This window comes from Melopsittacus undulatus, chromosome 2, assembly GCF_012275295.1.
Source record: "Melopsittacus undulatus isolate bMelUnd1 chromosome 2, bMelUnd1.mat.Z, whole genome shotgun sequence".
NCBI classification, from domain to species: domain Eukaryota; kingdom Metazoa; phylum Chordata; class Aves; order Psittaciformes; family Psittaculidae; genus Melopsittacus; species Melopsittacus undulatus.
The window spans coordinates 112,336,389-112,363,767 of NC_047528.1; the positions used below are offsets into that span (position 1 = coordinate 112,336,389).

The 27,379-nt window shown below is 45.8% G+C and overlaps 1 protein-coding gene across 1 annotated transcript in view; it reads right to left on the reverse strand.

The window, feature by feature from the left end:
* The window catches only part of ARHGAP31 (Rho GTPase activating protein 31), a 57,376-nt gene that overhangs the window by 11,918 nt on the left and 18,079 nt on the right, over positions 1-27,379 (reverse strand). The window contains exons 2-7 of the mRNA XM_034074316.1: positions 9,466-9,568; positions 8,812-8,956; positions 5,248-5,330; positions 4,660-4,767; positions 2,447-2,592; positions 504-702 (exon numbers count right to left, since the gene is read on the reverse strand). Of these exons, the coding sequence (XP_033930207.1) occupies positions 504-702; positions 2,447-2,592; positions 4,660-4,767; positions 5,248-5,330; positions 8,812-8,956; positions 9,466-9,568 (784 nt within the window). The remainder of the gene's footprint in view (positions 1-503; positions 703-2,446; positions 2,593-4,659; positions 4,768-5,247; positions 5,331-8,811; positions 8,957-9,465; positions 9,569-27,379) is intronic.

Here is a 27,379-nt window from a genome sequence, read left to right on the forward strand (position 1 = left end):
AACCTCAGCTGAAATCAGACCCTTCTCCTGGCACAGGTGCCACTATATAAATATCTCTCCATGCTAGGAGTGAATATTTGCCTTATCGATTGGCTATGGATGCAGAGGAACAGGGATAGTGATGAAGCCAAGCACATCAATGCCACCAGGCGCGCCATGGACCAGCCACCAGCAGGTGGAACTCGTAGGAGAACTGTGTCTGGACCTGCTCCACCTTCAGCTCATGTTTAGCCAAATCCTGAGCTGACAAATGGACGCAAAGACAGTTAATTCCTTCTGCAGGAGGTTCTGGCCCATTGGAGGGAAGAGGAGTAATGGAGCTATGAACCCTTCGACTACAATGCTTCTCTCTCTTGAGGAGGGCACAGTATTTTGTCTTAATGGTGGATGCAGGTTCATGTGTGCAGGTGAGGGGGGTATCACACTAACAAAGGGCTCATTCCCGATCACCCTGGGGAATCTGCCCTTCTCTGTTTGTACATTAGACCCCTCTTGGCACTTACTTGCTGTCGGGGAGGTCAACGACTGTGTGGAATAGGGACCCGGTTACAGGCACAATTTCAGGCAAGCTGTTCTCCCTTCTCTCCTTCCGAGCAGGGTGGGATGCAGACAGGCTCCGTGCCTGCGCTTCTTCCAGGCTCACCAGTTTCATGGGCAGGGATGCCGAGGGGAGGGTCAGGCTTTTCACCACTGATGCACTCTCTGAAAAGCAAGGACATACATTCCAGCCTGGGGTGAGGAGAGACGGGAGCTTCACGCTGTTATTTGACTGGAATATCTCCTGCAGAGGGGGGAAAGGAGTGGCACGTGCAGGGAGAGAGGCTCTTTGTCAGATAAGTCTTCCAGCTCCCCAGCAACCTTATCCATCTGAGTGCATTCCCAGCAGGGGCTATGCTTGCCAGCTAAAGGCTGTGTTGCATTGACTTGCTGCCTCTGCTGGAGATTCTCTAGCGTGAAAGAGGCACTGCTGAAAACCACCAGGATTCACACATATTCCCCTTTCTCCTTCCTCCCTGGATTCTGGAGCTCTTCAGTCCCCGATCCAAACCTGGTGACTAATTCTTTCTCTCACTTCTACATCTTTCTCCTTGTCTTCCTCCAGAATGGGGGCCTGTTCTAAAAAACAGCATTACTTTCATCTTCCTGATGCATGTCAGGGCTATGGAAAGCAGTGTGGCCAATAGTCCTCTCTGCTTACATGAGCACTAGCAAAGCCAGCTTCCCATATGCCACCACAATAACAACCCTGTCCTAAAGAGACCACCTCAAGGTGTATGAAGGAAGCACAGTGGGCTTGAATCTACTCAGTACTTAGCCCTGCTGCTGAAGCACAGTGCAAACTACTGCCTGTGTAGAGGGGCTGGGTGACGGGGCACTTTCCCACTAAGAAATCAACTGGGACCATCAGCATGTTCCTTTCTTGACTCCACACTGCTGTTAAAAGCCAGCAATGTTCAGCACTTAGCAAACCTGGACAAGTTTTAGGCCAGTGACCTGCAGTACAACTGGAAGGCTTGAAATTTACTAGACAGTGTTTCGCTACACTGCTTAAGGCAGTAAAAGAGCAGTTCTTCACTCTGTGCCTTCTGCCAGGGCATAATTAAGGGCATAAGAATGGCACCAGCAGAGCAGGATCGAGCAGGATACCACACTAGAAATGCAAGCTCCAGGGAGAGACTAGCAGAGAATGCCACATGTTAGGGGCAAGGTGGATGAAAGGAGCTGACACAGGGCTGGAAAGCAGAAAGGGTTGTCAATCCCTCATTCCGAGGGTATTAGAAGTCCTCCCAGTGCATAAAACTGAAAGCCAGAAAGATGCATGTTTCTGAAATTATACAAGGTCACAGTGGATCCAAACCCTCTCGTTTCCCAGGCTTAAAAGCATTTTGACAAACCTGTCACTAAGCAACAAAATCAGCATCTCTGGAAACCGTTGATGTCCCAGGAAAAGAAATAAATCTCTTTCATAAAATGTCTTCAGGTACAAGACATAACTTTTAAGAACACAAGATTTTTATCCTGGATTGTGGCCTCTGACTTGGGTGGATAATGGTGGCTACAGGTATTCATGGTATGAGCAATTGTAACTGGGGGAGCCTGAAAGAAGAACTGAGACTGTGCTTAATGGACTTTGAGAGAAAACTTAGACCAGAGACTGAGAAGCAATCCTTCCTTTTGTGGAAATGGTTAAGTTGGGTGAGATCACACAAAAGACAAACCATAGAGCAAAATGGGAGCACGCTGAAGATGGCTGGTATTCAAATAGAAAATGCTGGAGATAGGGACGAAGAGGACAAGAGTAATGAGGGATTGGGCTCAAGGTGTGTTAGAGGCAGTCTGTGAGGATAGTAAGGGCTGATGTGCTGGAGATACTAGTTGAAGGGGATACAGTTAAAGCTGGAATACATGGCAAGCGGCATGTGGAGTAGTTCAGGGAGGTTGTTACCAATGTTCTCTGCAGAGCTGGCTTTCCTGTTGTTGCTGAAGATCTGATCCACGTGATTCAAGATGAACTCAATCACCAGCTGCTGCACTCGCACCTCCAGAAAAGCTGCATCCCCATTGCAGCCAACTGCCTCAATCTCCTTTGACCTGCATGAGGTAAGAGGTAGACTAGTACCCAGCATTGCCACACACAGCCCTTGGGAAAGAAAGATCAGCTTTCTTCCTGCAAAGCTTGGAACAGGGATGTTTGCCCCAGTCCTGCTGCACCTCTTGGTCTCCTTCCCTCACAAGCCCTCATCCTCATTCTAACTTTTAACTCTAATAAAAACCATTTTCCCTATTTTCTCTGCCACATTTGTTATTTTATTTCCCACCTGTGTTATTTCCCCTACACTTAGCTTTTACATCCTTCAGCAGCAGATAAAACTGTGACTCTCAAACTCCATCCTTTTACCTCTTTACTCCTCTTCTAGCTATTTCAAAGTTGGACCTGAAAGACAATACAGGAGCCTTCAAATACTCTCCCCAGATCCCTGTTCAATGCTTCAATCATCTCTCAGTGAAATCCCTTAGAACCTTGCTCAGGTCTTCCCCACTCCAATTTCATCAGTGCTTTGCCATGTGCCCCAGTAGTCTATTCTCTGCCCTCCTGCTCTCCCACATTCTCACTCTTGCTCTCAGCAAAGAAACATTCCTTATCTTGACATGCCAAAGTGTTGCTGAAGAAATTATCTCTGGGCAATGGATCCTTTGTAAAGTTAATGACTGGTGTGTTAGATAATAGCTTGGGGCATTGCCAAGAGGATAACCCAGTAAGGAGACTGAAGTTGTATTTGTTGCTTCTCTCTTTTCCTCCCTGGGTCTTGTACTCATTAAAGATTGCAAAAGGAAACAGACTGCAGGGTTTTTTTGACACGGACAGATGCAAGAAAGAAAGAAAGAAAGAAAGAAAGAAAGAAAGAAAGAAGGAAGGAAGGAAGGAAGGAAGGAAGGAAGGAAGGAAGGAAGGAAGGAAGGAAGGAAGGAAGGAAGGAAGGAAGGAAGGAAGGAAGGAAGGAAAGAAAGAAAGAAAGAAAGAAAGAAAGAAAGAAAGAAAGAAAGAAAGAAAGAAAGAAAGAAAGAAAGAAAAGAAAGAAAGAAAGAAAGAAAGAAAGAAAGAAAGAAAGAAAGAAAGAAAGAAAGAAAGAAAGAAAGAAAGAAAGAAAGAAAGAAAGAAAGAAAGAAAGAAAGAAAGAAAGAAAGAAAGAAAGAAAGAAAGAAAGAAAGAAAGAAAGAAAGAAAGAAAGAAAGAAAGGAAAGAAATTCTTTCTTCAGCACTAAAGGTCCACTTTGTGATATTCAACAGTCAACCTTTGACTAATTTTCTGAACCTGGTTTCGCCTGGTTTGTGATTTAGAACGAGATAACCCCTTAGAAAATGCATTTCAGGCCTATACCTCTCCAGTTATTGTCCCTCCTGCCCTCTCCCAACCCAGGACTCCCCCCACCAGCTCTGTTATGGTCCCTCTCCTGCCCAGCTACAGTCCTGGACTCTCCCTCAATACATGGGTATGGGATGAACAGGGAAGGAATTTAAATAAGATAATAAAAAATATTTCTTTCTCTTTTTTTCCCAGAATATGCTATTTTTTCTCATTCTGTTTGTCTCTACAGTGTATCAGCTCAACCTCTGCCTGTATCTTATCTGGACCTCTTCCCAGCAGACTGCCAGGCATAGCAAACATCACATACTAGCTGGTGGTCTTGTGATCTCACACTTCATGCCATCTTGAGCCCACCAAGCTTATCTCACATCTTCTGAAGCAGATTTGGGCACAGACCTGTGTTATTATTGCCCCGTTGCTCTCCCTTCCAAACCTTGCTGTCTCTCACCACCCCACTGCAGAAGCGCTGGCACTGTCAGAAATGTCATCTCCGTTCCACAGTGATGAGCTAACTCCTCATTTTTAAATCAATGTGCTTAACTTGCAAATAACAGCTTTTTTATTATAAGAAACACACAAACCCACAGGCTTCCTTGGATGCTACAGTAAAACCTCAGATTATTCAACCTGGAACAGTTTTTTAATCCTTTAAAAGCTGTTTGCTCTACTGTTCCCTTTAGTTGTTCTGCTTTTCCCTGTCTTTGCATTTCCCTCAGGGGATGGGTCTCCAGGCTCAGGATCTGATGCTCCCATTGGAGCTCTGTGTGGTGCTCTTGGCTTTATACTGTACCTGAGGAGATTGGGAGCCCACACCAAGGCCAAGTTTCTGGTGTGCATGTTGGTCATGTTGCTGAAGGAGGCCAAGTGAGTCAGGTGCTTGATCAGGTATTCCAGCGTTCTGCAGTGGTTTCACATGAAGGAAGAAAAGAGTGTCAAGTGTCTGCAATGGTGCAACAAGCTATAGGATAGGCAAGAGGACTTACAACACTATCATTTACAGGGGATGGCAGTGAACACCTGAAGAACTCTGCTCTGGTGTGGCCAAGGATGAGGCATGAACCAAACAATCCTTAGCATAGTCGATGGGAGACAGAATGGGATGCTGCAGAGGTGGAGAGCTTAGCTCTTGCTCAGGCACCTCTACAGGGGTTATACATGGGGAAGGAAGGTGATAGACTGAGTCAGGGAGAGCTTGTTTGATTTCTAACAACAGTTTGTTTGGTGATATTTAAATGCCAGATGAACTGTCAGATTTGGAAATACTGAGTCAGCTTTTGGGAACTGACTCCTGGAAATGAACTCCAGTGGTGCTTCAGGCAACACTCCCTGGTGGTGGGGGTCACCACACTGTTCAGCAGCTCGGTGAGCACATTCTCACCTGTAATGCGATGGTGGGAGCTCCTGGATGACATTCTGAATTCGTGCCAACTGCTCGTCCTCCGGGAAGCGGGATACTGCTTCCTGCGGAGATAAAGGAAACAGTCCGCCCTGGCAGTGCACTCAAGGGAAAAGGAAGAGAGATAAGGAGGGTCACACGAGACAGCCTGTCTCAGAGGGAATGCTCTCTTGTTATCTTACAGAGCTATTGGTAGAAGCTAGCTCATGAGAGATCTGCTGTGCTGTTATTTCATGCCTCAGTACATCCTTCCCAGACACTGGGATATGGTGGTCAGTGTTCTGGGGAAAGGGGCATTTAAGGACTGAGCTTCAATTAGGAGTTATGTTTCCTTTCTTTCCTTTCTTTTCTTTCTCTCTTTCTTTCTTTCTTTCTTTCTCTCTTTCTTTCTTTCCTTCCTTCCTTCCTTCCTTCCTTTCCTTCCTTCCTTCCTTCCTTCTTTCCTTCCTTCCTTCCTTCCTTCCTTCCTTCCTTCCTTCCTTCCTTCCTTCCTTCCTTCCTTCCTTCCTTCCTTCCTTCCTTCCTTCCTTCCTTCCTTCCTTTCTTTCTTTCTTTCTTTTTCCCATACTTGTGCATTTGAAAGCTGAGCTCCCCTCCAACAGATTACAGCAGAGCATAGAATTCCAGGAAGAACCAATAACTCCATTTATTACATATCTGTTAATCAGAGTATGAATTTATGTAATTTGGGATTTTATTTACTCCACCTGTGATACTGGGAGTGCACAATTCATATGCACTGGTTTAGTCCAGAGAGAAGGTAGTCTTGGCCTCCTGTAGCTGATTTGCTCAGGGAGTACTCAGTCCCTTTATGCCTTAGGCTGGAACAAGCTAAGCAGAATCAACTTGTCTCTCCTGTGAAACAAGCACCCACCACTAGAATGGCAAGCTGGAGAGCATGAGAAACCATCATTTTGCAAAAGTTAATAGCCAGTGAGGTCATGACTGGGATGTTCCATCCATGAACTTGACACAGTGATGACCAAAAGGCCAATCCCTCCCCAAGTCATGAAGAACTTGACTTTCCTTAGCCACAAAGGTCTGAATCACTCTGGTGACTCAAAGTGGAGCCTATCCCATCTCAGAGACAGCTCCGACTGAGTCAGGCTGGGATTAGCATACATCCTTTACTCCTACCAGTGCTCTTCTGCCAAGGCACAGCTGCCACCGTTCCCTGTTCAGACACCCCACGCATACACACGCTCCTAGCAGGTTTGCTGCTCCTTGGGGAACTGGTCTTCTTTCTTTCTTTCCTGCTGGTATCTGACTGTGCTTCCTGTCAGCTGGGTTACCCATTATAAATCCCTACTGAGCAGACTTAGTGAATAATGGATTTTCTGGCCGAGCAGACAAACTGAAAAGCCAGAGATTTAAAAAACCCACCCTTTTAGGTCAATCCAAAGCGATAACATTCTGGGGAGCTGGCATAAGATGTTAAAACGCAATTATTCCAGGTTGACCAAAGCATCACACTCAACCATAAGTGTAAGAAATGCTCATTTAAATTTGGGGCCATTTAACCCTTTCCTGAAAGACTTTTTCTTTCAGAGCTAGATGTGTTGATTTAATGTTGAAACATTTCTTTTAGGAAGCATTTGTAAAAGAAACATTTGGACAGCTACAGAAATGTCTTCCCTTCTGTTTTTGAATAAAGCTATTTACCAAATGTATCTACCGAAAATCTGCAAGTCATCATCATTCCCAAAGTGCACTTTTCAGCAAACATTCTTTCCTAAAAAAGTTTCCATCTAAATCTTCATGGTTCCTTTTGAGCGTTTCTCTTTCATAAATCTGTAGCGATAGCCAGAAAGACAGCAGCCAAATAGCTTCAACAAGAATGAGGCTCATCAGTAACTGTGAATGGTTGAATAATAACCTGAGTTTTCAAGATTCTATTCATCCTGAATGTCTCTAGGATAGAGATCCTATCTGGTATGCTCAGGATCTCTATATCCTAAGGATACAGGTCAATTGTTCATATCTACTTAGAATTTTGACTGGAATTTCAACTATACATCACCTTGAAACACAGACCAATCTTACTTAAAATCTGGCACTGAAATAACAAGATGCCTAAGACTATTACATATCTGTCAGGCATCACAGCAAGCCAGTTCCCGGCCCACGTTCCCTAGCTCGGCTGTAGTCCCTAACAACTACCTGGCTTCCTATAGTACGTTACTGCTTGGCACATCCCATCTGGCTTTGCCCTACAGCAAGCCCCCTTGCACGGATCTGCCTGCATCTTCCCACAGCAGGCAATAGGGAGCTTTTGGAGAATGCCTTCTTCTCGTGAGGATCCCATGGATCTCTCTCAGTGTCTTCCATGCCACAGCAGTACCACTTGTAAGTACTTGATTCAGGACAGAGGCAGTGCAGACAGCACCACCTGTAGCTAAGGTGGGTTGCCACTTCCTTTTTCATTTGGACATGAGTTTGCAATCCTCTGCTCCTCTGCAACACTACTGTCTATGTCTGTTCCCTCCCAGCAAATGGGGAAGAGTAGGATGACAAGAAATCCCTAACAAAGGACGGATGTTTCTAAAACTGAGGAAACAATCCCATCCACCCATCCCAGTTGTTTTAAGAAGTTGTTGGATTCTCATAGCTGAAAATCCACTCCTCTGGCACGAAAGATTTCAGCCTGAATGACTGGATTTAGATTTGTTGGTGCCATAAACAACTGAAAGTGGATTTAGAGCAGTAAGAAGCAGAAGGCTATAACAGCAAGCATAACTTGCTGCACCACCTTTGCATAAAATCCTGTCATCAAAATTAGCCAACTCTCTTAAATAAAACACAGGCTTTGTGCTCTTATTTTTCAGCTCCCCCACAGTCTGCTCCCAGGCTCCAACTGGATCCATGTATAATCTTGTTGTTTTGCAGAACTGAGTAACTACTCTTTGAATTATTATCTCTTTAAATAAGGTTAGAGATGTCTGCTTGGCCAGCTGCCACTTTCCTCTGCCATTTGTATTTATGACATGATTGTGATGGACCTGATATGCTGTAGCTGGCACAACCCGTGTCATGGTTTGTACTCTGAGAAACTGTGTGGAAAACGCTACAGATGCAGAAAAGTTGGTGCTTTGCACACGGGCTGAGCAATCAGTTTGTGCAGGCATCAGGGACTGTTGGAGGGACAGGGATGAGGAAACCTCACCCCTGTGATTATGATCATAAGCCCCAGGTGATCCAGAAGCCTCTCAGTGATGGACAGTAATGAGAAAAAGAGAATGAGTAATTCTGGGAGGAGGTGTACAGTGGGGAGAAGGAGTAACAGCAGGGAAGGGATGCAGTGGAAAAATGAGCAAGATGAAGTAGAGGAAACAGCAGAGAAACTGAGAAATAAACATGTAATGCTGGAAAGAAGCAAGGATGGGGAAAGAGAGCCAGTACAAGACAAGAAGGGAATAGCACTGAGAAGTGTTTATACAGATGCACAAGAAGCCAGGACACTGCAGTGAATCCCAAACAGCTATCATGGAGGAACCTGCAGCATATCCACACTGCTGGAGAGGAATAAGAACAGCAGAAGGGTCTCACCGTGAATTTCTTGTAGAGCTCATAAGTGAGGAGAGGGTTGGGCAGTTCCCTGAAGTACAGCTTGCAGAGTGATCCCACGCAGTGGATGTCCTGGAGGTAAACTTCCCTTGTCAGATCCGGGCATTGATCAGAAACAAACTCTTGTCTGAAACAATACAGAAACATAACAGTGTAGGCAGTAAGAGCTGTAGCATCCCACTGTCCCACACTAAGTCCTCTTTTGCAGCTAGAAGAAAAATACAATATGGAAAGCAGAGATGTTTCTGCAGCCTGGCCTGGGATCAGGTCCTGAGGTTTCAACTAGTCTCTAGTTTTGCTAACATAGTCCCATGAGTAGTCCCTAAATGATATAAAGATGTGGCTTTGTCTTGAAATGAGAGAGAGCAACTCAGCATTTGTACTGAGACCCTCCATGCCTTTCCCATACAGGGGGAGGTATTTTTCCTGTGTCATGGACTAATACCTGAAACATACTTCCATGTTACCAGCTTCAGAGGCAGTTTGTCTTCTGCATCAGTGCAGAGCTCTGCTGGCCCCAGTGTATGCCTGAGGGACTATGTTGTGGTTTAAATCCAGCTGGCAACTACGTACCATGTGGAAATGTACCATGCAATGTGACTGAATCCTGCTGGCACGCAGACAGGTTGTCCTTACCTCAGCTTTTGTATGTTGGATGTCACTCCTGAGAGGCGGTAGATCCCATCCACGATGCCATGCGTTTCAATGAACTCCGCACAGCTCTTCAACACGTAGGGGACTAGGAGAGGAAAGCAAGTCAAGACACCCAATAAATACACACTGAGAACCTCCACGAGTCACCGCAAGGGAAGCAGTTTGATGGAACAACAGCAGAGGTTCTCTGCAATGGGAGAAATACAGGGAATACCAAAATAACCCCCACAAACTGGCCATAGACAATCTGCAAAGTAAGGATGTGCTGCGGTTGTGCCTTGCCACGCTCACTGGCATATGACAATGACTAACGCTGCAGTCATAGAAACCTGACGGAAGAAAGGTAGGGTTTCTTTCTCTCAAGTTTTCCTTTTTCTTCCAGAAAAAGAAGTAATTTCATCCTAATTGAAAGCATGAGGTAAAGGATGAGGTCCTGGGAACCTCCCCCCTCCCCAAGATAGAGTTCCAGCCTCGCTGAATTGTGCCAAAAGGTCTGATGGGCTTGGATAAAACTCAGAGAAGCATTCACACTTCCATATAAGCCTACAAACCCACAGTGTAGTGCTCATAAACCCTCACAGAGGGGGTATAGGGTTCAAATATTGATGAGATCTGCACACTGACAAAATCTGACATTAGCTTCAAATGAACTTCATCAACATAACCAGCCAAAGACTTAACCAGTCTTAAAGCCAAGAGGAGCCTGAGGCACTACATTTACATCCAGGCCTGGACCCAAAGCATATGTTTATTATTTCTTATGATATAGGTATAGGAAACCCTCGTCTCTTGGTCAGACCAAGCCTCCCTGTCCCCACTACTATAACAACCCTTGCTGTAACAATAACAGTAAGAGAGCCCTTCCTTATTAGGTGCTAGAAACTACTGTATATTTAACGCAATGCTTCACACAGCCATAAGCACAAAAGTCAGTAAATACAATAGTGAAAGTTCCCTGCTGTAATGCTGACTCTGCTGCTCCGTGCATTTGGAAAGCTCTATGGAAGAAAACAGGCTAAGCCATGCATTTGGAAAGTCAGGCACAGCAATTGCTGCATCTTTGTGACACCACAAAGATAATACCTCTGCCTGGACCTTCCCTGAGCTCTTCTGCTCGAAGTTCAGGATCATACTGACATATTAACATGTGCTTCATGAGGTGGCATCCTATGACAGCACTCCAAGGACAGCCTGAACAAAAAACAGGTGGTACATGATTGTATTTCTCATGGATGCCACTGAGGCCAGAGCCAGCTCAAGAGTGGACTTGTCCCTACTAAGCAGCCCAGGGCACAGGCCCCAGTGAGGAGGGCTCCTGGTCAGGTGCCTACCTATTGACACACTATTAGTGAGCCCAGTCAGTCAGGGGAGTGCTACCCTGCTGCTCCTGACTCTTACCAAGGGAAGTAAAGAGGTCATTCTTATGTGTCCCTTCTCTTTTGGCAGAGATACATAAGATGACAGTGATTATTTGGGAGCCTGAATGATTCAAACAGACTCATAATCCTCAGTTAAAGCAGCCTCTCCAAAACAACAGGGAAAATTTGACTTTATGGCGTTTTTGAACAGGGACTCACAATGCAGGTACGTCAGTCACGCTGGGTCACAACCAAAGCCTTGGGCTGATTTTTAAGACCCACAGGTTGTTGGTCTAAGACTAACAGGACCCAGCCTACAACAACAATGTTCGTAGGAAACCATTAAATCACCAAGAGAACAGGTGAAGTCTACACAGTCAGAGCTTTGTCCACAACAGTCATAGAGCTATATGATCTTCAAGGACATTTGAAAAGGCACATCAGTGCCTTCCAGAAGGAACATGGGGAGCATTCATTTCTGTGCCTAGAGCACCTGCTTCCTAAGAGAACTGGATAATATGGAAGGAGACAGAGTAAAATAAAAGTATGGCATTCCCTTGAAACGTTACCAAGAAAACCCCAAGTGACACATCAAGAAAAAGGACCTTCCTATTTCTGAGAAAGACCTGATTATCTGTAACTGCAGTAGGGAACTCAGAACATATGATGATGAATATACATACTAGAAACAAAATACATACAGAAAATAGACAAATGGCTTCAGGCCTCTTCTTCAATTCTGGGTGGTCAGGCTGTGCCATCTTTGTGGCAGGAGCTATGCACACATGGCATGTTAAGATTCCCAGAGGTAAGGGTCACTGGGAATAAATCTAATGCAAACAGCATAAAAGAAAGCTAGGCAGATCCAAGTTCACTTCAGATCTATCTGGGTGGGAGAATGGGTGAAATGCACTATGCTGCCTTGGAAAAGAAGATATAATTGAGCAGGAAACCTACTTGATCAGGACAGCCACATGAAAAGGTTTGTTTAAAAATTAAACAATCTTCCTATTCACAAGCTTCATATGACGGTGCCTAGCTGCTATAAAAATGGGGTCTGTGCTCACAGCGTCCTTTATTACATAGAAACCTTGATGTTAAGAACAAACACACCATCTAAAACCATATAGACTGATGTTTGTTGTGACTGACTTGACCTCTTGAAAGTGAGACCTATTAAATCACACTGGGTTTTTTGCTGAGTTTGAAGTTTCCTTGGGATAAATTAGGTCAAGAGGCCTCAGGCAGGTAAGCAAACCTCTTCCACACAAAGCAGAGAAGGGTAGAACCATCTGTTGAGGACTGGTAAGCAAAAATAAGGGGCCTGAGGGGAATAATCTGTCGCAAATGTATAAGATTCAGCCCACTTTTAAAAGTGGGTGAAGACTCCACAGTAGAGACAACCTATAGACTGAAGATATGCGTTGAGCTCTGCCAGCATCTGTCACTCCAGCCCTGTTTTCCATGCTTTTCAGCCCTGAGCTTCTCACCTATCTCTGCCAGTACTCTTCACTCATCACATACAGAGACATAGAGTGAGATACACCAAAATGTGTGGCAGTTTTGTAACGTCAAAACCAAATCCCACACAGGACACGTTTCACTTGGAACTGAAAATCACAGGCTTTGACCTCAGATCCCTGGAGGTGAAGGGACTGCATCGGCTTCCTGCAAAGCGAGCCCCTAAATGCAGAGCTTGTGTGAAATTGGAGCACAATAAATGTTTTCTTTGAGCAGGACCTGAAATTCCTGAGCAGCTCTGATCTCCTGCAAAGCTGAGTCTTTTGGTGACTTGGGGGAAGCTGAGGTCAGAGCAGCAGTGAGCAGCTCCCTTCCGTTTCCAGGGGGTTTCTGAGGTGGTTTGGTTATTTCAGACATGGTTCCTGATGAGCCAGAGCAAAGACTGGGATCAACCCTGAATGTGGGGATGTACAGACTCTAGCATGTGCTTTACAAGGGAATCTACCAGCGTTACACACATAAATCACAGAGCTGGGTCTCTCCTGAAGGAAGATTGGGCACGGATGGGGGTTATAGCAGGGGGTGTGTGTGTCCATGCAGGCACAGAAAGGGGTGGGTCGGGGGGTGTCCAATCTTAACACTTCTATAATTAAAACTGTGCTGGAGGCTTAGGAGTTGGAAGAGGCAGCTGGTGTCACACAGACCCTGCTTGTTCTGCCAGACAGCCAAACTGTCCTCGTTTAAAAATACAATAGAAACCAGATGGAGGAGAAGAGAACACGGAGCAAGGCATCAGTCAGAAGGGAAATTGAGTTATAAACACACTGCACACAAAAGACAATACTCTTCCCCTAGACAAAAATAAACCAGAAGGGCAGTCACAGTAACTCGTTCCACTCTCACTGGATAGGACCTCGGTGTACACAGACATTCACCCTCCCCAGAGTCCTTTCCATGACCACAGCTTATGCCACCTCCCTTACACGTGTGCTGCTCCTGCTAGGTCAGGTATTGTGACTGTGACTCATTCCCCTTACCAATTCCTTCAGCTTCCAGTGCCAGCAAGGGGCACTGAGCACCTCTCCTCCCAGCATTACGGCATGGAGAGGGAGGGTTCTCCCTTCTCCTGTCCCTCCCAGCCGTGGTGCTACCACCCAGCAAACCTCCCCATCAGCAAGCAAGGTGCTCACTGTTTGCCTGACTGGCAAAGGCTTCATCTGGCACAAGACTGAGCGTTTTGGATTGAAGCTTTAAGCATGTACCAAGTAGGAGGGAGTCCCCTCATCTAACAACCAGTGGGAGGATGGCATCTGGGCCTCCCACCAAAGCATCACAGAGCAAGAAAGACCCTGCTCCAACTGGAGATGCAAGGAATACCCTATGGCTTTCAGTGCTGTCTTCTAGAGGAAACTGAGTCTCCATGGTCTACAGAAGGAACCGAGGGAGGAGGTTGCTAAGTCAGCTACCATAATTAGTCAATGCCTAGTAAGACTGAGCTTAAAGTTAGCTAACCTGGACTGGCTCATGTCTTCAGGGTGCATTGTACTGAACTGGACTGAATAGCAGCAGGTTCAATTTAGTTTACTTTATCCTTCTGCTGTTCTCCCAGAGGGCTCCTTGCAAGGATAGAAAAGAGTGACGGAGCTACTCAGGTTCTCCTTAGTGGTTGGTTTAGGCCACATGGAGGATGTTTCATGCCCTCTCTAATTTTGTTTTAATTTTAGGTCAAGTAAAGGGAGGATAAAAGCAGACCTTTAATTTCACCTGCAGTCCCAGCTTTTTGATGTTTCACTTGCAGGAAATAGTTTGGTTGTCAGTTGCTTTTTTTATTATTATTATTATTTAAAAAAAAATAATCCTGTGCCATAGGAAAATATGTGAACATTTGGGTTTGTTACATACTAGTATTTTTTAAACTGGTTTCCATTGCCCTCAATAGCAGTGCATGCTTCCTCTCACGCTATGTCAATAGCATGACAATAAAGGTCAAGCTAGTCCCTTGTTTCAATTTAAATGACTAAATTAGGAAATACTTCTTCCTAAAAAAAGAAGTGTTTCAGTCTGTACCAAGCAGGAGTTGTTATTTTCAACAAACAAAACCAGCCAAACAGTACACATTATAGAACATACTCATAGATCTGCTTGGCCTTCTAATCACAGGAAAGGAACAGCATTGTATAAATGGCAACATACTTGAGAGTCAGCATCTCTGATATGACATTTTTCTGCATTTCCTGATACCTCCTAGTTTAAATCATGAGCTTTGATGCTGATTCACTAGGTTTATTATTCATTTTTGCTGATCTTCTCTGATTTTTAGGCAAAAGGTTGGCTGAGAAAGACTCCAGAGAAGATCAAACTGTGCTCTCCTCCTTGCAGCAGTCAGAATTCCAGTTTGCCTCCCAGTGCATAGCCTTAATCCACGGCAGCTAAGGGTAAATCCTGCCTTGTCCCTAGTTCTCATCTCCTTTGCCTTCCATCTCCTCCTTTTCAGTGGTGGCCAGGGATAGAAGGGACCACAGCATCCGAAATCACTGCAGAGGATCTCTCCTGCTCAGAGATAAAGTTGGCAGAGGTGGGGAAGAGGAGGGTTTGCCCTGCCTGGATGTAACTGCTACAAGGACAAAGAGAGGGCTTCAGTCTCCAGGATGTCTATGCAAACTTTTCACCAGCACTAAATTCATTTCACACAAGAAGAAAAAATAAACTGTCCCAACACCAGATTCCAGTGTTTGGTTTGGCTGTTAGCACTGAGCTACCACAACCCCCTATGCACACACACACACACCTGTGTTTGAGTAGCGTAAGATGGCTAAACAATACCAAACAGGCTTAAAAACAAATCCTCCTCCCTCCTCCCCATTAGCTGCCATAAATACAGTTAAAAAGAGAGGAGTAGCCAGCACCAAGGTGATCCTGTCTGCATGGACAGCACAACTGAATCACCATAAGTCATAAGCTTCGTATTTGTTTTCCCCTCTGCTTCTGTGGGAAAAGTCACAAAGGTTAGCACAACAGTGCCATTCCCTGTGATGAAAGCACTGTCCTGAATGCATTGTGATGCTGGTAGGCAAAGGCATAGGGAAAATGGATTTCAGGTCCGTCAGATGCTGTGAGCCATCACTCTCCATGGCCTGGGTGGAAAGCGGAAATGCTGAGCACACTGGGATGTGGTACACTGATGCATTTCAGCACAGCCTGCAAGCTCAGCCTGAGTTTGAATGAAGTCAATGGCATCACTATCAAGGGGTTTATTTCCCATTGATATTACACCCAGCTTACATGACACATACCTAAATAAAACACATAGGAACACCCCATTTTCCAAAGCAGGTCTGACAACTGTGATGTTCCAGGGAGAAACAAAGGGCCCATGGCAGACCTAAGAGAAAGCACTGCACAAGCAGGCATTGAATGCTGATTCTGAACCCCAGCGGTCATCATGCCCCTCTGAAACCTCGCTAGTACCTTGACATAGCTGGTAAATTCTGTCATGCAGGCACTTTTGAGAAGAGGTTGTACTAAATAAGAGAATAGTTTTGTTAGGAAAACATCCTGCTGTGGGTTTCCTGCAAAAAAAGACCAGATAACTGAACAGGATATTTCCACTCTTAACATTTATAACTCTGGTACAGGCACCACAGAAAAGAGTGACTTTGGTTCTGCAGGCAATGAGCTGTGCACATCCTCAGCTAACCATCTGAATCCTAACAGCTCTGATCCACAGCATTTTGTACAGCATCTTGTTCACCACAGCACAAGCAATTGGGGTAATTCATTCTGCAGGTAGGAGAAATGGGACAATTTATGCTGTCTCAGAACAGGGACTTGGGTATAAGTATAGAAAAGATCAGACTAGTTTTGGATCTGCATATAACATATTGACCTCTGTCTTGGTAAATGACTAGATACTATGAGGATAAGCAGGCTGTGAGACAGGAATTCTGCTGCTAACCTCATTTCTGATGACACAAACAAAGCCTGTTACAGAATCCAAAGGCTTCATCAGCGCTGATAAATGAGAATGAGCATGGCGATGGCAATGCTGCAGTGCAAGGGAAGCAATCTGCAAGGGACGAGTGCAGCTAAATGTGACTGAATGTTGAGCACTGGGATGGACAGCCAGTGATGTAGACTCCATTTGTAGTCTTTGGACTGGCTGCTGTCTTTCATCCAGATCAATAAACAAGCTTATGAACTGCAGGTGTCACACTGTATGATGTTTTCCTTCCTTTCCCTACTTACTTCATAAGCATGGACACCAATGTAAGCCATGCTAACCTACTTAACTGCTGGCAACAAAGCAAGGAAAATATATGGACTTCATGAGGGTTTTTTTTTTCTCTTCTCAATGGATTTTGACCTATGTTTTCATTTACAAGGGCTTCAGAAACAACTTAGAAAGCAAACAGTTCTCAGTCTCCATCTTTTACCAGATCCTGCTAGCTGAGGCAGATTTGCTCAGTTTCTTAGAGTCCCAAAATTACTCTAGAGGTGACTTGTAAACTATTACACCCATTTCTTGACTGTAAAAAGAGTGTAGAAACCAACATCTCCCTTGACACATGGGAGCCCTTACATGGGATTCTTGGGATCCCAAAACCTGGAGAAAGGCAATTCAAGGGGATGAACACACACTCCCTACCTGGCAGTCAGTGTTACTTCGTTCCTTATTCTTTCTTAACTCTGGCTTTAGTGTCTCAGGCAATTGGGATTCCATATTTCTCTTTATAAGGAAGCCTTCTGGGGCTGTTAGAAAGAAATTCTGGGTGCTCAGACTTTGACATGCACCTGAAAAATACCGGTTTGAACAGTTTTGAAGTCCTTTGTACTGTGCCTTTCACAAACACCACCCCCATACACTGAAATCTATAGCAATTTCTATGGATACAGAGTTTGTGGTTTCTGTGCTGCTCTGTCACGTTGTGTCACCATTAGACAGATCCTTCGTCCATTTCCATAGTGATGGCATGCTGGTGTCAAACTGGTTCACACATATTCTTGGGAGGCTTCAGGAAGAATGCTGCTGCTGGTGAAGGGATAGGGTGAAGCAAGGAGCTAGGAAGTTGTCTCATGAGCTCTGGTGCTGCAGCAAAGTGAGCTGCTCTGCAGTTCCCTCTGCCATTCATCCCAGGAAATTTCTATGGACCTTTTGAAGGTGCAAGGATAGGCTGGAGGTCCATCAGCACTCGTGGTTCTCTTTCCACCTTGCTGCATTAGCAAGTAATTTACAAGCATATATAACAGCCATTCCCAAGCTTTAAAGTGTACATCCAGCTGTGCCAGCTAATGCAGAATGACAGTGCCTGTGAGCCTAGGTGTGTGAAAAGGAGAGCAGGGGCCAGCCACCCCACTGAGAGCTCAGGTTAATGTTCGACAGCAAGATAGGAATTAACTGAGAAGCTTGTCCTGGACCAAGCTCTAATATGGATGACAAATTGCATGGCTGAACCTCAGAGCACAAATCTGTATCTCTTCTGTTGGTTTTATTTTACACGGATGGGCTGATGCAGACTGACACTAGATTATGCAGCAATGTTCTTCCACTCAGGCCTCTCTCTGATCTTGCCTCTAGGGCTTTCCTTTTGGAGAACGGCACAGCAATTTCCAGAGGTTATCCCAAATGGGCTGTTTTACGGATAGCCAACAACTTAGGGCAAAGAGCAGGGAGAACTGCTGAGGATCGTTATGTATCACAGACAGACAAATGAGGAGCCTAAACACAACCCCGTAAAAACTGCAAATGAGAAGTGAAAGGCAAATGAAAACAGACTTGAGAAAAAGTAAATAAGCCTTTATGATGTCAATCCAATTGAAAACAAACATGCGAAGGCACTAGAAATAATCAGTCATTATAATTTGAAGCCAAGCAGCACAAAATCCATTCCATCTTTGCTCAATTGCTGAGCATGTATTTAGCCCCAGTGCTTTCACTACAAGGCTGTCTGGGCCTGACCCAAAGAATTGTGCTTATACAAAAAACCTCATTGAATTCAGCAGGGTTTTCCACAAGAGAAAGAAGAAATGAATCTGTTTGTCCTACTCTCTCTTACCTTTCTCCTGGCAAGCAAATACTAGGTGTAGGAATGACAGGAGCATCCTCACCAGCCTTACAGGGGCTGTTTTGAGGTTCAGCACAGAGTAGAGAACTAAGACTGCTGCTGGCAGCAGAAGGTCACCTCAAAATGCTCCTCCCAGCCCTGCTCAGAGGAGGCTGAAAACAGGTCAGTCTCTATTTGCAGAGGATTAAGCTGTGGGTGACTTGGATTGCTGATATTTGTCTGGTGAAACGAGGTGCTGTTCTACCCATCCTAAGTAATGCCCATGGCATATGAGCACCACAGCCTCTGTGTTCCAGCAGCATGGAGGGAATTCTGCCAGAAGCAGCACCTTGGTCATACACATAAACCTCTGTATATAAATAAATGTATATCTATATATATACAGCATGTATATGTGTGCTCATATATATCCATGTAGAAATACATACATATATGCATGTATTTTTACATGCATAAAAATACATTTTTACATATATGTATTTCTACACATATGTATTTTTACATATACAACTAGATTCATTTATGTATGTATCTATGCATGTGTAAGAGGTTTCATGTGCATTACTAGGAGGCTCTTCTTAGAGAAATAGCTTTTTTATAAGGTGTCAATCAAAGCCTAACACCTCAAGGTGGCATTTACAGAGTCAAAAGCTGCACAAGTCCAGTGTCATAGATCTAGGGGATACATCAGTACATGCTGGTGCTCGTGCTTGCTGAAGCTTGCTCTGCCAGTCATGAATAAGCCATTGGCACAGACACTTCCCATTCTCTCCTGCCCCAGGCAAAGTGCATTTAGCTACTGCATTGCCCTGTGTGTTGTTACTGTGCTGAAGGCATTTCTGGATGAAGTACTTACTCTCTGCCAAGAGAAGCTGTTGTTTTGGGATGGATCCTTCAAGCACGCATGGATTTCTACATCAGCAAATCCAGAACCAGCCTCCATGGATTGGCCTCACTTGGTAGCTAAATTAAGAAGGGTAGCCCTTGGATAGGGGTCATTTTGGCTACACCTTTTCATCTCCAGAGGCTTAAGTCCTCTCAAGTGTACCTTACAGCCTTGTCCACAGGGACTGTATTTTGCTTTCCATACACCAGGGAGGGTAAAGAGCTCAAAATGAGGCTGCTGAGCAGCCTGCCTCCAACATCTGGACGTGGCATTGCACCTTCAGGGCTTCTTTCAGAAACAGCAGGAAACACAGCACTGCTCCATCTGCCAGCCTTGTGGCAGATCAGCACGTCACATATGCTGCAAGAGGGCAGCTCCCCTGCTCTCCAAACCCTGTGAGAACCATCAAGGACAGCAGAGGAGGCAGAACAGCATTTGCAGATGGTGTCACACAACCTCACAGCCTTCTGAAGGCTGATGTTGGGCTGGGATTGTTTAGAAGAACACATTTCCTGCCATGCTGTTTGTGTCTGCCTCCACCCCAGGATGTCAGCACATAACTACTGAGATGCTCCCAGAGCAGACAGCATGGTTTCTCCAAGGCTGACCTGCAGGGACTGGACCTCTGTGACTGCCTGCCAGAGGGGTTAAGGGCATCAGAAACAGAAGCTGGTTCTGTCGGGTCAGAGGTGAAAGGAGGCACAATATGGCTTTTAAAGGAGAAAAGAAATAAAGCTGAATAAAGTATTACAACAGGATTCTATCTTCTTATTTCCCTAAAAGGCTTGTAACCCCCCAGCTAGCAGGGACAAGTCAGGAGAGATAGCTACCTATACCTGTAGAAAAATTCCTATAGATATCTATCTATATCTGTCCTTGACAGGACAAGGGGTGATGGGTTCAAGCTGCAACAGGGGAAGGTCAGGTTAGATCTAAGGCAGAAGCTCTTCCCTGTGAGGGTGCTGAGGCGCTGGCACAGGCTGCCCAGAGAAGCTGTGGCTGCCCCATCCCTGGCAGTGTTCAAGGCCAGGTTGAATAGGGCACAGAGCAACCCGGTCTAGTGGAAGGTGTCCCTGCCCATGGCAGGGGTTGGAACTGGATGAGCTTTAAGGTCCCTTCCAACCCAAACCATTCTGTGAGTCTATGATTCTATACACAACCCTTCTTTGTGTTCCCAAGGCCCTCCTGCCCTCAGTTGTTCCCATAGCTTTCCTCCCCCACAGAAAATCCTCTCAGTTCCACATGGGATACAGTCCTCTCCCTCCCTTCATCTTTCAATAAATACACATGCCAGGGGTTATCAACCTGAGGGTCATTCCCAGTGCTAACAATGGAAAAATAGCAATATCCAGCTGTTACTAAAGTAGTAAATCTGGTCACTTTGCAATCACATTCCTTGGTTTCCAAGCCCTGCAATGGATTCCTGATATATTCCATATTTCGCTCTTTGTTTTCCATTTGTCAAAGGACAGGCTCTGAACCAGTGTGAAGAAAAACAACCTTTTCACCCCACCACCACACTATCTCTGCTCCAAGTCAGGCCAGGTAGTGCTTATCATTTCCTCTGCACAGCAAACACCAGTGTGCATGCGTTTCCTGCCTCCGAGTCCTACACTGCAAGCTGACATTGTTTTCAAGGCCCCCTTGCTTGGAGGCAGGAGCAGCTCTGCTTCCTGTTGATGTCAGGCCCCTCTTCCTCCCAAAGCAAATGGGCTTCCTGCCGGCATCTGTGTCCTTTTCCATGAGGACTAGCCGGAGCCATTTTCCTACACAGCGGCTGTGGGGGGGATGGAGGCGGAAGGTGGTGGAGGCAGGGATATAATGGAGGGGAGCAGGGGTGGATGGCTTTTCTCCTAGTGGTGTTGAAGAACATCTGGGCAGCCTCTCAATGAGGAGGAGGGAGAAGAGATAAGAGGTCAAAACAATAGAGCTGTGTCTAAGGGATGCTGGTATTTGTAAGCACCAGAGAAATCACTTATTAGCAGAGAACATCAGAGACTAATTACAGCTGCCGATTTCCCACTGCTAAGGAATGTAAGTTCACAAAGGAAAAGCTACAGCGACAGCCCCTTTGCTCCAGCGGCACTGTCATAAGCTGTAGGAGATGCCAAGGCCTTTACACCAAACCACTGCCTTCATTTGTACTCTTTCAAATGGAGGAATCTGCCACTGCCAGCACTGTTTAATCAACAGTGGAGAAACTGGATGACGACTGCAGAACACAGTTTACATCAAGCTGAAGACTGACATTGCATAAGCCATTGCCCCAGCAGAGAAGAGAAAAGCAGACACCATTTCGGACCTCCCCTGGTCCATGGCATTCAAGGTTTCCATTTCTCCCATTACAGAAGCTGATGGGCTCATCAAAGCTCCCACCAGCAGGTTGTCAATTCACTGCACAGTGTAAGAAACAGCCGGGAATGTGGGAATCCAGGCTCTGTCGTGGTGGAGACACACAAGAGGGCAGAGCACAAGGAGCACAGCCGGACATGGCAGTGGTATTACCAACCCTCTGCAGTGTTTCAGCCCTTTGGTACCACAACCTCACACAGGGCAAGGAGTTGCCTTGCCTTAGGACATGTTCCTCTGAGGTTTACCATGACTAGGGAAATACAGTCCTGCAGCATTTTCTATACCACATCTAAAGCTACGGCCAAGAAGGTGGGATGGAGAAGGGGTTTACGAAGGCATGCCTAGCAATAACCAGAACAGGTTCCTTAAAGTGTCAACTACTGCTCCTAATGGTCCTCTGGAATGAATTTTATGTATACTTCAATGAAATATGTTGTTACATTGTGGTTTTCCCCTTCTTTTCCTAACAGTTTCTCGGTCACCTTCCTGTGTCACTCTAGGAACTAAGCAAAGGGTTACACTTCCAATTTCAGGACATGCAAACTTACTCCAGCTTTATGCAACTGCATCCAGCAGCAGATGTGGCCTCAAGTCTGGCCAAGAGCTGTTGGAGTTGCAAGAGAGAGAACTGGGGCTTAGTTTTCCTCACAAGAAGAAATTCTTACTCAAGGTCCAATTGCAAAACACGGATGTCTGGGTTTGGGTATGAGATGCTGAGGAAAAATCCCACCTATGTTCTCACAGCAGAAGTTATCCAGGGCTGCTGAAATACACAGTGCTCACATTTAGGTAAGCATTCCTGGATGCAGATGAGCCCTGCATAGCTAAACTCAGCTGGAGTGGTGCCATTGCTCCCACATGAGTGTGGGATAGGGGACTGGGAGAGAATTCCCTGTCCTTTCTAAGGAGCTCTGGCCTGTAGAGTGCTAGTGGCTTTCTTGGAAGATGCCTAACAGCACCAGCTAAAACCTGTGAATGCTTTGTTGGGACCCCATTTACAAAGGCATTTTGGGAGCAAAACCACTCTTTGATGAAAGAACACGCAAGAGAAACAGGCTCCACCGAGCTCACATTTTCCTGTCTCCTTCTCTTTTAGTACAGCTTGCTATTCGTGAATGAATTACCTCAATCCCTCTTAAGCAATGCACTGACCAGGAAAAGGGCGTGGGGTTATTAATGGAAAAATCCTTGAATCTTTTAGCCCTGTAACGTGGCTACAGTTACAAGGAAAACAGGATACCAAGCTGCATGTGGGGAGGAGGAAGAGAAAAGGAGCAGAGCCTCTAATGATCTACAGGGATTGACTCTCAAGGAAGAACAAAGTGGTGGTGGGAAATAGGCACAGCTGGCCTACATTACAAGGAGAGGAACTAATGCACCGTAGTGGTCTGCACGGGGTATAAATACCATTGAGGGAATTCTGGATGATCAAGGGGTGGTAACTAGGAGTGACTGAACTAAATGATGAGGGGAAATTTAGGTTGAATGGTAGGAAAAACCTCCTAAGAGCAAGATGTAGCATCATGTTGAATTGCCTTCTCAAGGGATGGAGTGGGAGCCATGCTGCCTGGACATTTAAAATCAGGCAGGGGATGGATTGGTCCTGCACTGTGACAAGGACAGAAGAATCTCACTGGCCTTCCCATGTCACTATCAGGTGATGCCACAGGGAGATCCCCTGGAAGAGCTTGCTGTGCTCATTATAAAGGAAAGCATATAGTGCCAGCGCTCACTACAACAAGGGACAACCGCAACCAGCAGCTGGAGTTTAAATTGGATCCTAAAGCATGCAGGAAGAAAGGCTCCTTGAAAATCTTCCAGCAGAACGATTTTCCAGTGGGGAGCTGTGCATTTCACAGGATCAAAATGCTTCACTGAAACGCAGGGATTCAGTTCGATTTGTTAACCAAAGAAACACTCAAATGTATTGTTTCTAGAAGGCGAAATGTGTTCACTTCCATTTCATTATTTTCAATGTAAATTCCTTTGGGGGGATTTTTATTTATGAGATGTTTCTACTTCTTTATTCTGATTCTGGGTAAAAGGAAGTCTTGTGGTAGGGGAAGATGGAGTGCAGTGCAAAACAGGAACTGGCTCTGATGGATATCAAGTGATATCATCAGTGACTGGCTGGTGTTTGCTCCTCTCTGTACACTTCTGAGGATGGCAGCACCATTCCTTGCAAGCTGAAGTGCAGAAAACAGCGTGTTTCTAGTCAATGAACAAGAGAAAAAGGAGCTGAGTGTCTTAGGGTTTGCTGTTCAACCTTAGGACACAAAAAAACCCTCATTTGCAATCTTGCTGGTATCTCACATCTCCCATTGTTAGGATAAAAACCCAGCACAGTCTGACAGAATGTGCTTTGCTTCCATCAGCAAAAATCCAAGCCCTTGGCAAGGAGTCATGAATTAACAGAGGATAAGTATGGTTCTTGTCCCATAGGTGCAAAAAATGAGAAACAGAAAGGAGTTGGCAGCTTGAGGTCATGGAATTAGTTAGTGGAAGAGCTAAGGTTAGAGCCCATGGCGCTGTTTCTCGTTCTGTAACTAAACCATGCAGACAGTTTTCTTGTATCTGAACCCCTGGCAAAAAGAAACCTCCAGAAGTTCAGAAGTTGGTAAAGCTCACACAGATTGCAATAATCACTGACCCAGGAGGGCGAGGTGAAACCTTCACACACATGTGCTTCACTGGGAGAGGCTCTCTTCTCCCAAAGCTCCTACCAAGACCCTCCCTACCCAAACTTGTAGCCAAAATCTGGGCACTAAAATCATAGAAGGACGTTTGACTCATAGATCACCCACCAGATTCTTGGAGCAACCTTTTGGGTTGGTTGTCCTAAAAATTAGCCTTGTAGGAAAAGAGCAGACTTCAGTGCCCCTGTGCCTGGGAATGTTTGGAACTGGATCCATGCTCTGTGGCTTGGTCTCACTTCTAATTCTTTTCCTTTTTTTTCCCTCTTGAATGGTTCCCTCATAACTAAATACCACAATAATGGAAAGAAGCTACCCAGAGGCCATCTGGGGAGAAACTGCATTATTTCTGATCATTTCAGGGAAGAGAGATTGGTAGGGGGTGAGAAGAGAGGCTTGAATGCACTGGAAAAGATGTCCTGTCTGTCCACTGATCAGTTATACCGAACTTCTTGCATTCCCTCTTTTCTGACTTCTTCCATCTCCTCAGCCATCCACTGGTTTCTTGCTCTACCTTCCATCTCCATTTTCAGCATCATTTTCTTCCCATAGAGACCAAATTCAAGTCCTACCCTTGGGACCAGACTGAGGTTTAAAATCCCTCCCCAGCAAAAAGGCACTGGGATCTGGCATTTACGATTCAGGCCCATATCTTCTAACTGTGGCTCTAAATGGGACCAAAGATTTTTGATCCTAGGTTTTGTTCCCAGCTTTTGTTCCCTTCTCTGCTCCCTTGAAATGTCAGCAAACACGATGGCTTTGTTGATGCCGTCAGGGTGGTCTGCCTGCTTCCCACGCTGGGCATGCAGATTGGGTAGCCGTGGAGCAGTCAGCAATTCACTGGGTGTCTCCTCTAGGATGTTGTTCCTCACACCAAGGCAGTGGCCTGGAGCAGCAAGGCTGCCATGAAATCAACAGAAAACAAATCCACCTCCAGCTGCCCTGGCTCACACAGGGACACGCAGGCTGTTTGTTTCAAACCAGCAGCTGCCGACGCTGCCAGGGGGACAGGAAACCATGCTGGGAACTCAGGACTCTCCTCGGATATTGGGATGGATATCCACCCCTTCAGACATTCCTCGCTTTGTCTGGAGGAAGGCTCAGAACATCTGCGTTGCTGCTGCCTCCTGAGCCAACAGACTGCAGGGCTGTCAAAGGCACACAGCCCTCACGGCTGCTCTAGCTCCCTGCTCGCTTCCAAGTGGAAATGGTTTCTCTCAAGTCCAAATGCGGGATACAGCCATGGCCTTCCACAGACACCTCCTGTCACTCTGGGGCTGCACTAAGATGACCTGGGATGTCCCTGGATCCTGGCTGTTCCTCTGTCAGCACTGGCTGCAATGCAGGGTAGGGGTAGACAGCACTGCTGGCCATGCTGACCAGTGTTCCCTGCAAGGTTATAGGAGAGCTATATGTAGTGTGGGAAGTACCCATGTCTGCCTGCTGTCACAGAATCACAAGAGGGGTGGGGATAAAGATAGGCTGTGAGTCAATCACCAGCCACAGGCCATGTGTCTCTGCCCCAACACAGGTACTGCTTTTAGTCTGTACTGCCCAGCATGGGTTGCCTTAGCATCATCACTCCTCTGCCCACCTGAGATGTTTGCATCAACAGTGATCCTCAGGGATTTCAGGATGTTTGTCCTGGCCTCTCTGCTGTTCTGAAATGATGTGTTTGGCTCCAGCCTAAAAAGCCTGAGTAAAGCTGCTCTACTGCACCTCCCTGGCAGATATGATGTTAAGGATGTGATCGTACTTAGGAATGAGCTGAGGCTCTTCCTGCTCTGTGCTCTGCACATCTCAGGTTCAGTCTACCACAATGCTTTTCCCTACTGTTTATTATTAATTCATTTTCTCCAATTACAGAAGACAAGGCCCTGGCCAAAGAGGAATTTTGCAGCATGTCTCAAAAACGATCCTATTTGTCTGCAGCTTGGCTTCATTTAAGGAAGGTCATTTTGTGGTCAAGCACTCCCAAAACAAACAATGCCCTGTCTCCAGGTCTCCAGAACCTCACATTCAGGCACTGTCATCGAAACTTTCAACTTCAGTGCTCCTCTGATACATATTCAACCTCACCAATACTTCCTCAGCAGTCTGCCCTTCAAAAGGTTTAGGCCAACACAATCTACTTCTGTTGGAGTTGCTGCTGCCACCACCTTTGATGCAGCAAATGACAACAGTGCTACCTGCTGTTGACAAGTACACCTAAAATTTGGTTCTTTTGGGGTTTTGTCACTCTGTAGACCAGTTGTGTTCTGGTGCATTCCTTGGATTTCCCTGGAACTCATTCATATCTCACTGCTGGTAAAAGAGGAAGTGTGGATATTGTGAAAGCACTTTGATACAAGGCTGATTCTCAAGTACCCGTGTCATGTAGACATTGCTTTTGGTCTGCTTTTTCACCATAAGCCTCTTTACAGCTGGGAATACTTGCTGTGTATGCAGATTTGAAGTACTTCCACACTAGTTGGCTGCAGCATCCCAGATTTATACTAGTGTCACTTAGGTCAGAGGCTGGACCAACGCCATATAGCCTGTGCTTCTGGAAGAACTCAATGGTAAGAGGCAGGATGCTGAAACAGAGGCAAGGTGTCAGGGTGCTACAAGGTACTGCAAAACCTTCTCAGGGCCATAGTAACAAAATGAAGACACTCTCTCTCTGCCAGCATGTGAATCCCTTATACTTGTGTCCCACTGTGAGCAGCGACATGTGTCCCCCACTTGAAAGGACACATGGAGTGCCAAGAGCAACATGCTAGGGAAGGTCTGTGGTCCAGTGTTCCTAACTGGATCCCTTGGCTTGGACAGCCCTGCTCCATCCAACTTTTCCACACAGCCCTGTACATTCCCTTCTACCCCACAGCTTCACACAGGAGTTGGGTGTAGGACATCCCGTCAGGCCAGCTGTGCCTCTGACCTACCTGAGCAGAATAGGAAAGGAGGGAGACACATCAGCATGAATCCATGAAGTGCAGATATAGCTGTCATGGAGTATAGACCAATGCCCATGTGCCCTGGGCACAACTGCTTCCAAATGGGGTTAGAGCCTAGTTTCACATGCAATACTTGGGCCATCCCAGG